The sequence below is a fragment of the Pinus tabuliformis genome, chromosome 9, assembly GCF_031772625.1.
Source record: "Pinus tabuliformis cultivar Carrire ecotype Pingquan chromosome 9, CPIR1, whole genome shotgun sequence".
Taxonomy (NCBI): domain Eukaryota; kingdom Viridiplantae; phylum Streptophyta; class Pinopsida; order Pinales; family Pinaceae; genus Pinus; species Pinus tabuliformis.
The window spans coordinates 1854729306-1854742399 of NC_142307.1; the positions used below are offsets into that span (position 1 = coordinate 1854729306).

Genomic DNA, 13094 nt, shown 5'->3' on the forward strand with positions numbered 1-13094 from the left:
AAGAGAAAGAGATTTCGATTTCTCTATGTTGGCTTCCAGGTTGGAAGAAGAAGTGGCGTGCATGACTAGTGTTGCATCATCAGAAGTATGGTATATAGACAGTGGAGCCTCGTGGCATATGACGGGAATCAGGGAGTGTTTCTCAGAATATCGAGAAGAGAAGATGAACTTTTAGATCACCATGGGAGCAAGGCAAAGTGTACTCCAGTAGGAAAGGGTACCATAGTTTTTTAGACAAAATCGGGAGAGCGGTTTCGTGCCACAAATGTGTTGCATGTACCAGGATTGGAGATGAACTTACTTTCCATGACACAACTACAAGGCAAGGGCTATGACATCTACTTCATCAAGGAAAAGGTATACGTCAAACACCCACGTTGGAAAAAGAAAGTGCAGATCGGGATAAAAAGTAATCGGTTGTATGGATTAAAACTAGAATCTCCAATGGCACTAATAGGCAGTCATGGGGACAATGACTTGAACGAACTACGGCACAGAAGGATGGGTCACTTGCACCATGGAACTCTCAGAATTCTCAGGAGCACTCTAACAGGAGTTCTGGATCTGAGTATGGAACGAGATGATGTATGCAGGGGATGCGCTCTAGGAAAGTATGCCAAGGCGGCATTTCCTAGGAGCAAACACAGGGCCAAGAGTGTACTAGGATTGATACACTCAGATATCTGTGGACCTATGTCCGTCAAAGCTCTCAGCGATGCCAAGTATTTCCTTACCTTCATTGATGACCACTCGAGGAAAACTTGGATTTATTTTCTGAAAACCAAGGATGAGGTTTTCTGTCGATTCAAGGAGTTCAAGGCTCTAGTGGAGAATCTGACTAGTAAGAAAATAAAAGTCTTGCGCTCAGATAATGGTGGAGAGTATGTCGATAAGGACTTCACTGATTATTGCACTAAGGAGGGCATCAGAAGAGAGTGGACAGCTCCCTACAATCTGGAGCAGAATAGGGTGGCAGAAAAAATAGGACTATTGTAGAAGCAGCTCGGGCCATGCTGCATGATCAGGATATGCCAAAATTCTTGTGGGCGGAAGCATGCAACACAGTTGTCTATGTTCAGAATAGGACTCCTCATCGGGCATTGGGCAAGATTACTCCAGAGAAAGTCTTCACTGGGAAGACGCCTGAAGTCAGTCATTTCAGGATATTTGGGAGTTTAGCATATTGCTGCATACCCGAAGAAAAGAGGAAGAAGCTGGATCAGACTACAGAAAAGGGGTATCTGGTGGGATATAGCGAGAACGCTAAGGCATACAGAATCTATCTTCCAGGGAGCAGGAAGGTAGTAGTACGACGAGATGTAAAGTTCATGGAGGACAGAGCTTTCAGAAGATCTCGCGAAATGCCTTCTGAGGAGCAGTCGAAAGAGGATCCGTTGGTCATGCCTCTTCAACCAACGGAAGTGAAGAATTCTTCCTCAGGTCAGGAAAATTCTCAGGATGAGGAGGAGCGAACAGAGGCACCTGTTGGCAGAGGAAGAACTAGCAGAGAACTTCGTTATATTCTGCGTGATGCAGAGAACTTCATCGATAAGCCAAGGAACAATAAGAGGGAGCGAAAACAACTAGACAGGTATCAAGCGTTAGTAGCTCAGGATGGGGAGCCTGCCAGTTTCATGGAGGCAGCTAAGCATTAGGTCTGGCTAGATATGATGGTGGAGGAGTATAACTCCATAATGGTGAACGATGTCTAGGAGGTGGTGTCAAGGCCTCAAGACAAATCTGTGGTAAGTTCAAGATGGATCTACAAGATCAAATATGCTATGGACGGCAGTGTTGAGAAATATAAGGCCAGGTTTGTGGCTAAGGGGTATGCTCAAAAGAAAGGGATTGACTATGACGAAACCTTTGCCCCGGCAGCCCGGTATACATCTATTAGGACCATGATATCTCTTGCAGCCTAGATGGGATGGGAAATCCATCAGATGGATGTCAAGACGACATTTTTGAATGGGGTAATATAAAAAGAGGTATACATTGAACAACCAAAGGGCTTTGAAACTCATGAGAAGAAGTCTCATGTATGCAGACTGAAGAAAGCCTTGTATGGGCTGAAGCAGGCACCGAGAGCATGGTATGGTCGAATAGATGGCTACTTGCAGAAGATGGGGTTTGTCAAGAGTGACGCGGATCTGAATCTCTACTATCTGGTTGTAGAGAACGAGCCACTTATCTTAGTATTATATGTGGATGATCTCTTTCTGACAGGATCATCCAGACTCATTGAGGACTGCAAGAAGAATCTAGCCACAGAGTTCGATATGAAGGATCTGGGACGAATGCACTACTTCCTAGGGTTGGAAGTTTGGCAGCAGAAAGGAGAAATCTTCCTTGGGCAAGGGAGGTATGCTACAGAGATCCTGAAAAGGTTTGAGATGGGAGACTGTAGACCTATGGCTACGCCAATGATCACCAACTGGAAGAAGATTGATGCATCAGAAGACAAGGATGTCGATCCCACCCTATATCGACAGCTCATAGGGTCCCTGATGTATCTAGTCAATACCAGGCCAGATATTTGCTACGCTGTCAACACCCTCAGTGAATTCATGGTGGAACCAAAGAGGTCACACTGGGCAGCAGCCAAACACGTTCTTAGGTATTTACGGGAACAGTTGAATATGGGCTTTTATACACCAAGGGGAAGGATATCAAGTTGAGTGGATTTTGGAGTAGCATGATCCGGATTATCCACAGTATTATGTTCGTTATGTCGACGTTTCGATTTACTAATGCAGATTGGGCAGGAAGTTCAGTGGATCGGAAAAGTACCTCTGGGTACTGTTTCAACATTGGATCAGGAATGACCTCCTGGTGCAGTAGGAAACAGAAGTCTGTGGCTCTGAGCTCATTTGAGGCAGAATATATGGCAGCAAGCACAGCTTCGTGTGAGGCCATATGGCTTAGAAAACTGTTGGTGATCCTAGGCAGGAGAAACCAGGATCATGTGTGATAATCAGAGTTGCATCAAACTCTCTGAGAATCCAGTATTTCATGATAGGTCGAAGTATATTGATATCCGGCGTCACTTTGTCAGAGACTCTGTCCAACGAGGAGCGGTACAGTTGAACTACACTCCTAAAGGAGAACAAGTGGCAAATATCCTCACCAAGGCCCTTGGAAAGTCAAAATTTGACTACTTCAGGGAAAAGATGGGGACGGTAAAGAACCCCTTTCAGAAGTAGTTTGTTAGCAGCACGAATGAAGAGGGAGTTGCAGTGCAGATGCAGTGTTGGGAGAAAGGACCAGCAGCAACACAAATGCAGAGGGAGTTGCACTGCAGATGCAGTGTTGGGATAAAGGACCAGCAGCAGCACGGATGTAGAGAGAGTTGTCATACAGATGCAGCAGTGGCAGTAGCAGAGTCATGGGCGGCAGTACAGGATATAGCAGTGCAGAGGATGTTGGGCAAGGAAGCTTAACATCAGCATAGAGACCGATGCCAGATAATCAGGGTCATACTCAGTGAGGAGTACTACTAGAGCACAGTCCTCACTAAGAGGGAGTGTTGATTTCCAGTAGCATCAGATGTGCTCTAGCCACGAAATTTGGTGGAGAGGTTGGGGCACATGAGATCTCCAATACCCAAAAGGGTTTGGGAAGATTCTAAACAGTTCAGGAGATATTAAAACAATTAATATTTTTAATGGAGTTCCTAAGTCTAAACTTAGAGAAAATAAAGTATTAATGTGTATTAATATGAAACTGTGTTAGAATGGTCCAAAAGACATGGATCAAGCCAGATCTAATCTTAACCGTTATTAGGGACTTAATCTCGACCGTTGATTTGTCAACGAGAAAAATATAAGAGGAGGCTTGAGGGTCACTTGGAGAATACACTAAGGGAGACCTGTCAGTTCAATTTCTGGAGCAGGGTTAGCTGAGAAATTGAACCAGTTGTTTAGAGAGCAGTCAAGAAGCAGCAAGTATGGAACAGAGAGACGGGAGATCAGCGCAGAGGCAGAAGAGGCAGATGTAGGGCCAGAGGAAGCCACGCAGAGGCAGCAGAGACTGCGCAGAGCCAGCAAGGCCTGCATCATCCACGCAGAGGCTACAGGAGTTACGTTGGAGGCCAGAGAGGCTACGCAGAGCCTCAGGAGGCTGACGCAGAGGGTTTCAGGCTGACGCTGAGAGTTTCAGGTTGATGAAGAGGGTTTCAGGCTGACGCAGAGAGTTTCAGGCTGACGCAGAGAGTTTCAGGTTGATGCAGAGGGTTTCAGGCTGACGCAGAGAGTTTCAGGCTGACGCAGAGGGTTTCAAGCTAACGCAGAGAGTTTCAAGCTGACGGAGAGGGTTTTAGGCTATCACAGAGGTCAGTAGGGCCTACGCTGGGTTCAAAATAAGTGCTGGAAAATTTGTCTATTTGTGGGTAAGCTAGCTTGGCACCCAGTTGTACTAGAAAATTGTTGAATAATAAAATCCTCCCTTGCTGCACCAGTTTTCCCACATTGGGTTTTTGCAGGGACATTAGTCCAAAATAACTGTGTCAATGTGTTGATTCTTGTGCATATGTTTGTTTCTGTATTATGGTGTGATATCTGCAGCAGTATTTATTTTAATGTTTGTTGAAGTAATTTCATGAATAACTTATGGTGAAATAAGTAGGAAAAGTAAATCAGTGGTTGCAGTGATAGAATTTTCATAGTCAAGGGGGGTTTAGAGATTGAAGTATCACCTTGCACAAATCCCTGGACATGATGTAGAGCCTTGCAACAATACAAATGCGGAAATCATTTGAAGAGCCATGAGATCATTGGAAGAATTAGAACAAGAGAAAGTGCTCAAAGCAGAACTGAAGAAGCAACTAGCAGGGAAGGTGTTAGGAGGTGAATATGGAAGTGGCACTGGTTCTACTTCAGCATCAATGTCTACAACCAACCCTGTAGCTGCCTCATCATTTTTTGTTCCTAGAACCACGCCTGGTTCACAACCATCTATCACTTCAATGCTTAAAAAAAATGAGAAAGAACAAGCTGACAAGTTGTTGGGCAAGTTTCTCCTTTGGAGTGATATTCCTTTCAGCGTTGCAAGGAATAATCCATTTTTCCAGCCTGTTGTTGATGCTATTGCAACTGTTGGCCCAGGGTACAAAATCCCTTCTTATGATGACTTTAGAGGCTGCATTCTTCAAGAGGAAAAGGTTGACTGCACCAAAAGATTGGAGGAGTTTAGGGCATCATGGGCACAAACAGGATGCGTTGTGATGTTAGATGGTTGGACTACCAAAAGGGGAGAACCCTTATAAACTTCTTGGTTAGTTATCCCAAGGGGACAATTTTTATGAAATCTGTTGATGCATCTTCACATATCAAAGATGCAAAATTATTATGTGATTTTCTGGATGTGTTTATTTTGGAGGTGGGTGCAGAACATGTTGTCCAAGTCATAACGGACAATGCTACAAATTATGTTGCTGCTGGCAGGAATCAGGATGGTTATGGAGAGGCATCCTACTTTCTTTTGGACACCTTGTGCTGCACATTGTATTGATTTGATGTTGGAGGACATAGGAAAAATTTCCTTCGTCAATCATATTGTTGACTCATAAAAAAGCATTACAAAATTTATATATAATCATGCATCTGTGCTTAGTTTGATGAGAAAATTCACCAACAACAAGGAGGTGGTGTGCCCCGCCATTACACGGTTTGCCACCAGTATCATATCTCTTCAATCCCTCTTGAATTCCATGTGGGATGTGAAGAGAATGTTTCTTTCAGAGGAGTGGCTTGCTTTGACAATGAGCCACAAACCAGAGGGAGAGGCCATATGCAGATTAGTTTCATACCAGGAAGAATTCTGGGCAGAAGTGCAGGAGGTGTGCACCGTTACTGAACCTTTGGTAAAGTTTCTTCGATTAGTTGATGGTGAGAAGCCCGCAATGGGCTATTTGTATGAGGTCATGGACAGGGCCAAAGAACCCTTTCGGGCCTACTATGATGATAAGGGAGATGAGGGTTTCAGAAACAACTCCTCCTATGGGAAGTGATTGATGAACGATGGAACAACACACTCCATCGTCCCATTCATGCTGCAGGGATCTACCTGAACCCCACATTTTCTTACCCATGTGGGTTCTTATTTGATGCTAAGATCATGGATAGATTCTTAACCTATGTTCAGAGGATGGTGCGATCTCCAGCAGAACATGCAAAAATCTCCAAAGAAATGGATATATACAGGATGGTAGGTAGCACATTTGGCTTTGAGATGGCTGTAACTGATATGAACACTACAATGCCAGGTATTTTCAAATTTCATTGTCTCTTCAAGTTCATAACTTCATACTTTGCTTCAACTTTCAAATTTGATTTTTTTCTTATGTTTATCTTATTTGTATTTTTGTTGTAGATGCATGGTGGACTCACTATGGTGCTAGAGTACCCCATCTGCGAAAGCTTTCCATTCGAATCCTCAGCCAAACATGTAGCTCCACAGAATGCGAGTGCAACTAGAGTGTATTTGAAAAAATACACAACAAGAAGCGCAACAAGGTAAACTTAAAACTTAAAATATTCCAAATTTCCAATTAATTTTTTGAATTCATTAAATATTTTCTTTATAATTATTATTTTATGATCTTTGTACAGGTTGGAGACCCAACAACTTAATGACATGGTCTACGTCTACTACAATCTTCGATTGTGGGTGAAGCAACTTGAGGGATACCTAATATGGAGGCCATCTCATTGGATGGGATTGACACCACTGTTGCATGGAGGGTTGAGGTCGAGAGGCCTCTCATGGAGTCTGTCGATGATTGGTTAGAGCATGAGGTAGTGGAAGGCATAGAGGGGGAGGAGGAGGAGGAGCAACAGGAGGAGGTGACACCACCTAGCCAGGCTACCCCTGGATATCTACTGCAACTTGCACTCATGTCCGCATGCCTAACTGGATTGCAAGATTTTGCTACATGAAATTCAATCTTGTCTTCGAAAACCCTTTTTAATAGACACTCCACCTCCTGATGCATACTGAAACTACTCGTTCTGCCTCCAGATCTCCTCCTAATACTGGTATACAATCTGTAGCCTCTGCAACACAAACTAGCCGATTGTCTCTGGCTATAACTGTGTCTCAACTAACCAATTCGCACTGCCTCCCTCAGCTTCATCTGCTGGAATTTATTTGACCTCCTTTCCTCTTCTAGAAAACTAGAACCCTCTATGGATGGAACTGCGCCTTGCATTCTGCAACTGGCCAATTCACACTGCCTATGTCACTGTAACTAGCTCTGCAATTGTCTCACGTCCACTTACTGCAACTAGCTTTGCAACTGTCATCTGAATGACTGACTGCGCCTGTTGACACTAAACTTGCTACTATGATATTGTGGGCCCTTATAGTGACGGTGATGGTATTGCAACAACAATTGGTGCTGATTTAACTGATCTCCTTGTTGATTTTGCACTAGACCCTGCCCACCCTGGCATACTGCAGTATCATACTCCTCCTGGATCTGGTGCCTCACTATCTCCTTTTGAGCCTTGCCCCTTACTAGGACCTTCCTTGGCTTTACAACTCGCACAAGACAACTCGCACTTCCTCCAGCACTTGTCTCCAACAACTGGAAGTCGATCTGCTACCTAGATCTGCATTCTGGCGAACTCCCACAACCTCCTATGGCAATCTCGTACGGCCATCTCTGGAAAGCTGTAAAATCTGCAAAAATTAAATAATGTAAATGAATAAATATATAGGAAACAATGTAAATTATAATAATAAATAATGATTAGTTAATTAGTAATTAGGTTGAAAAGTCATGTCTAAATGAGACATGACTCTCCATGAAGAGGCAGCTACATAGTATATAAGAAGACCTCTCACTCTCATTTGTACCATTCTTATTCACACATTTTAATATATAATATTTGTATCCTGAAGTAAATCAAAAAAATTCCACACTTTCCATAAAACTACGTTGCTAAGCCATTTTATTATAATATGAAGACGGTACAATGAGGTGTTGGAAAGAGTGAACCTGGGCTTGCTCAAGGGAAGCTAGCTAAGCCCAAATGAATAATAAGAAGTCCCCCTCAAATATGTTGTTGCTCTATTTCCTAACTCTGCGTTGAACTGCCCAAAAATACGCTGCTAGGTGTGAAGATCTACTTTTAGGGCCTCCTCCGGTGCTCAGAAAATTTCAAGAAATTAACCCCGACCTCTCCACCAATAAACCACAAAAGCCCATGAAGGAATTGGCCAAATGTTGACCTCGGAATTTCGGCCCAAATTTCCCCTAGCTCCTCTAGTTGTTGTCTAGATTGGGACCCCTGTTTGACCCCTCAAATCTGCCCAATAATTTCTGCCAAATTATTTCTGAGGTCCTTGTCAAAAACCCAGAAACAGTTTGTCCTATTTTTTACGCTCCAAAATTGATCCCAAATGCTTGGCCCTCCTCCACAAGAAAAAGATGTAGCCTGTAGCAGATGTTGCGTTTGTTGCTCCCCCAAAATGTTGGAAAAGCCCCCACAACCCTTCCCCGGACTCCACCTCAAGTTCTAAGCCCAAACTCCTTTCACTCCTAAACTCCCAAGTGTGTCTCCTCCAAGCATTGTGCAGTCCCTGCGCTGCTACTAGTGTCTCCTCCACATAAACTCGCACTCCCACTGTTGGAACAATCGGAAAAGGATGGAACTCCCTCCTGGGGCTGGCACTCGAAGTCCACCAAAGCAAGGGTTGAGATGTTTACTCGAAGACACTCGTGTGCTAAACAGCACTTGCAAACTTGGCTTCCGCTCACGCGTGCTATGTCAAAGACAAGTTTCTAAATAGATGAATGAATGACCAAAATGAATGCCTCTTGCTCTATTTATAATTTGTTGCTCCTTCTCTCCTTGTGGTCCCCACTCTCTCTCTCTCTCCTAATTCGCACTCCCTTCTCTTTCCTCTCTCTTCCAAGAGTGCAAGTTCCCTCCTTGGGTCGAATTTTTCTTTCTTGTGGTGCCCACTTTCCACTAGAGCCGCAATATTTTCTTTTCCTCCTGAGTCCCGGTACCGAAATTGCATGCTCTCCCCAAACTCATCTCTAATGCTAAAAATCAAAATTAGGGATATTACATAGTCCTTTAGCCTCCCTCTCTCCACAAGTGAAAGTCTTTCTCCACTTGTGTGTCTAGACCTTTCCTTTGGCCTCCAATTTATAGTTTTCCTTTAGGTTATTTGGGGAACCCTTGGTCCTTTAAGGTTTTGCCCACTCAATCCTTTAACCATAAATTACAATAAATAATTAATGGACTTGGGTCGAAACCCACAACTTCGGGTCAAAACCCCAACTACTTGGGTAAATTTCCCAACCAACTCCTATTGGTGGGTTTTCACCTCTCAGAAATACCTTCCGAGCTACCCAAAATTCCTACACTAGGTATATATACAAGACCCTTACTGTACAATAATATATCATTTTTGTATTCAAACATTCATATATAAATATTATTTATTCTATTATGGATATTCTCATATTCCAAATATTCTAAAGATTCGTGTGATAATGAACATTGTTCGTGTCAAAAGGTCGCATAAAGTGAAGAGGATAGGTTACTTAGGTGACAAAAGTGGTCATCCTCATAGTTTCTTCTTCGGTTGTGCCTTGTAGATTAGGGATTTTATCATCAAGTACAATTTGGCAAGTGATAGGGAGCAATGTTATCAGAACCAGACCGATCATCAAACCAATAGACCCCCCGAACCAGGAACCGGTCAGAACCGTCAGGAACCAGTGAAAAGAATGGACCAAAAAATCAGTGAACCAAAAACAAATAAAATATTCAATTTTTAAAGAAAAACATATATATTCATGTTGCATCCATATGAATCCAAACCATTTATAGACATATAAGAAAAAGTTCTCATTTATATAGCATGCAAGGGTGCACATAACTAAAATAGCATTGAGTGAAATCCATATCTAAACCTAAAATACATCAACAAGCAAGCTCCAATTGGCATCTAGCATCCAAAAAAAATCATGCTTCAACAGATACCTACATATTATAAAAGGTACCCTCTAAGTATTATAATAAGATAGAAAAAACATAGCATGTCAAATCCAGATTTTGTTTGAGTGATGGGTAACTTTTTTAGTAGGCTCATGATAGAGGAGTTCAACAACCAATGCCACTAACATCAAGGTACATAGAGAACTTGGTGTTCTTGATTAAATACCAATTCCATACCCTCATACACGACAAAATCCAATCATTAGAGGAAATTTCAGCCTAAAAATGCCTATGAAATTTTCATGTAATTTCCATGTCATAATATGTAAACCAATCAAAACCCTTTAAATTTAAAAAGAGGTACATGTAAATATTTTGTAGGGAAAAGGAGAAAAGCTACTTTTTTTAATTGTATTTTTGGCTTATCTCCTTATACGCTTACTCAAATTTCAAGTGTGGACACTCATATGCATAATGGGTACTCGTTGGATGTGGAATTTAATTCCACATAATTTGAGTAAACATATAAGGACATAAGCCAAAAATACAATTAAAAAAGAGTAGTTTTCTTTTTTTCCCTCCAAAATTCATACCTCTTATTTTATTATTTTAACTATTATTTTATTATTTTTCCTTAGGAGGCCACTTTTAGGCTGAAATTTCCTCTAATGGAGCATAGCAATCCCCCCCAATCCTAAAATCTTGAAAAATTGTTAGGTCTGTTGGATTTTGAGTGAGTTTTAAAGTTCTACTTTCTCCATATGAAATACAGTGAGAGCAAAAGCACTCTCAAACATCCTGAATCATTTCATGGTAATGTTGCTTTTACTTTTACTTTAAGGAGAATGTCACTTTTACTTTAAGAATTTAACATTACCATGAATTGCATAGCATTAGTAGGGCAATATGGTCATATACTCGACTTCCCTTGTCATAAATCATTGCTTTTTTGAAAAAAATTGTGTTCAAAGGGTTCTTTGCAGCAATATACAAAACTTTCTGGTTCAATACCAAACCAGCTGGTTTCGTACAAGAAACAGCCAGTTCGGTACTAAACAGCCAGTTTCATACAAGAACCAGCCAGTTCGGTACTGAACCGACCAAAAGTGGTTCAGGTCACCAGTCCGAACCGATTTTGGCCTCAAACCGGTTAAACCAGCCGGTTCAAATGGGTTCAGTCCTATGCTAATAATACGGATAGGGACTCACTCATCCCAAGGTTGACTCAACAAGGCTCAGCCAGATTCAAGAATATGAAAAAGGAGTCCCACAACATTGATTGTAATCATTATTGTTGCAATTCTAGGTTTGTATAAGTCCAACCTAGTCAAGCGAAAGTAGGCTCATAACCGCTCCTTGGGCAAAGTGCCCTGCATCTTAAGTTGTGTATATATACACAACTCCCATTCATAATTTACATATCTTAAGAAAATCCACTCAATTGTGATCATCCATTAATTCTCTATACAAAAGTTTTTACCCCACAGGCACCATAAATTATTGTGTCCTTTTGTGCTTGGGTTATTTCTCTCTAAGTGTACTTTGTGCTCAGGTTCATTTCTTTCTCTATGGATGTGCCTCTCTTGGCAGCCCTAGTGTTGTTCTTTCTTATTGTAGAATCATGGTTTGCTGGTTCGTTCTATTCAAACCTCCTCTCTCTCTTGTGAATCTCAAAACCACATTGCCTCCATGACATATGATAAACAATTGCCACACAAAATGCAGAACTTTGGAATAGGCTATCCTATCAAGATTGTCTTGAATAAACATTTTGCAGTATGTACCATTTTAAGTTGATTAATTTCAACTATACCGTGGAATGCACAAAGTGGGTTGCAAGGCCACAAGCAAGCAATTCTGCTCCATTCAATCTCACACCCGTCAATCCTACATATTCACCTGAAACATAGAAACACATAAAACATGCCAATTTTTCCAGAATGAAATAAAGATACATGTTCTTACACTACAACTGGAAAGTAATGCAGTTGCAACACGAACATTTTAAGAAAGAGTGGATTTTACAGAATAGTCAACCCAAAAACATTTGGTAAGTTCAAACCTGTGGAGAAAACAAACAATTGTGCATGTTGTTATGAATAAATATATAGGAAATAATGAAAATGATAATAATTAATAATGATTAGTTAATTAGTAATTAGGTTGAAAATTCATGTCTAAATGAGACACGACTCTCCATGAAGAGGCACCTGCATAGTATATAAGCAGACCTCTCACTCTCATTTGATCATTCTTATTACCACATTTTAATATATAATATTTGTATCCCGAAGTAAAAAAAAAAAAATTCACATTGCAAGCATTTGACAAAACGAAATTCAAAATATTTTACACAAGTGATGTCGTTGAGTTTGAGTAATATTGTGATGACGACACAGTGATCAATTCTTCAATAATCACAAGTAGCAGGTTGAATGCTACTTTTAGTACCAATTTGATCCAGAAGTTCTATAAAATAAGAACAGTCATGCCAGCTATGAAAAGCCTTCCAAAGTGGAAGCCTAAGTTGAAATAAGACCTTTCAATGGCAACCTTGACACTGACAAGATCGACAGATGACTAAGTCTATGCAAGATGATCCCATAAATGATATCTCAAGGTCAACAAATTGTTTTGACAACTGAAAACATCAATGCACAATGTTATCCTAATATGCCAAGATTTCCGTTTTCCAAATTGAAAATAATATGAACAACAGTATTGTGGAATAGTTTCAATGAGCAACAGAAACACCAAGTCCAACTCCTCATCCTTAGTTGGCAAGAGCAACGACTAATGATTCAAAAATCCTTCCTAGTGAAGTATGAAAGGTACTTAATGTAAGTTTTAATTGACCCAGTCACCGGTTTTCAATCTCAAATAAGTTTCTCAGTTTCTTGATAGCTAGGGTTTAATGCTCATTCACAAATGCATTCAAAACTGAACTTATGAAAGAAAACACACCAAATCCTTTACTTTAAATACTAAGAGGAAACTTAGAAAACCAATCTCATAAATGACACACAAACTTTTGGGTAATGCCCCTAGAAAACCCTCAAGGGAAAAACAGTAGAGATAGAAAAAATTATTAAGGCTCACAGAAAAATGAGTTTACAGCAAACTTTTCCAACCAACAAG

The 13094-nt window shown here is 41.0% G+C and overlaps 1 protein-coding gene across 1 annotated transcript in view; it reads right to left on the reverse strand.

Moving 5' to 3' along the window:
- The window catches only part of LOC149156263 (3-hydroxyisobutyryl-CoA hydrolase 1-like), a 349800-nt gene that overhangs the window by 176556 nt on the left and 160150 nt on the right, over window positions 1–13094 (reverse strand). The window contains exon 9 of the mRNA XM_089438049.1: window positions 11770–11855. Coding sequence (XP_089294175.1) covers window positions 11770–11855 — 86 coding nt within the window. The remainder of the gene's footprint in view (window positions 1–11769; window positions 11856–13094) is intronic.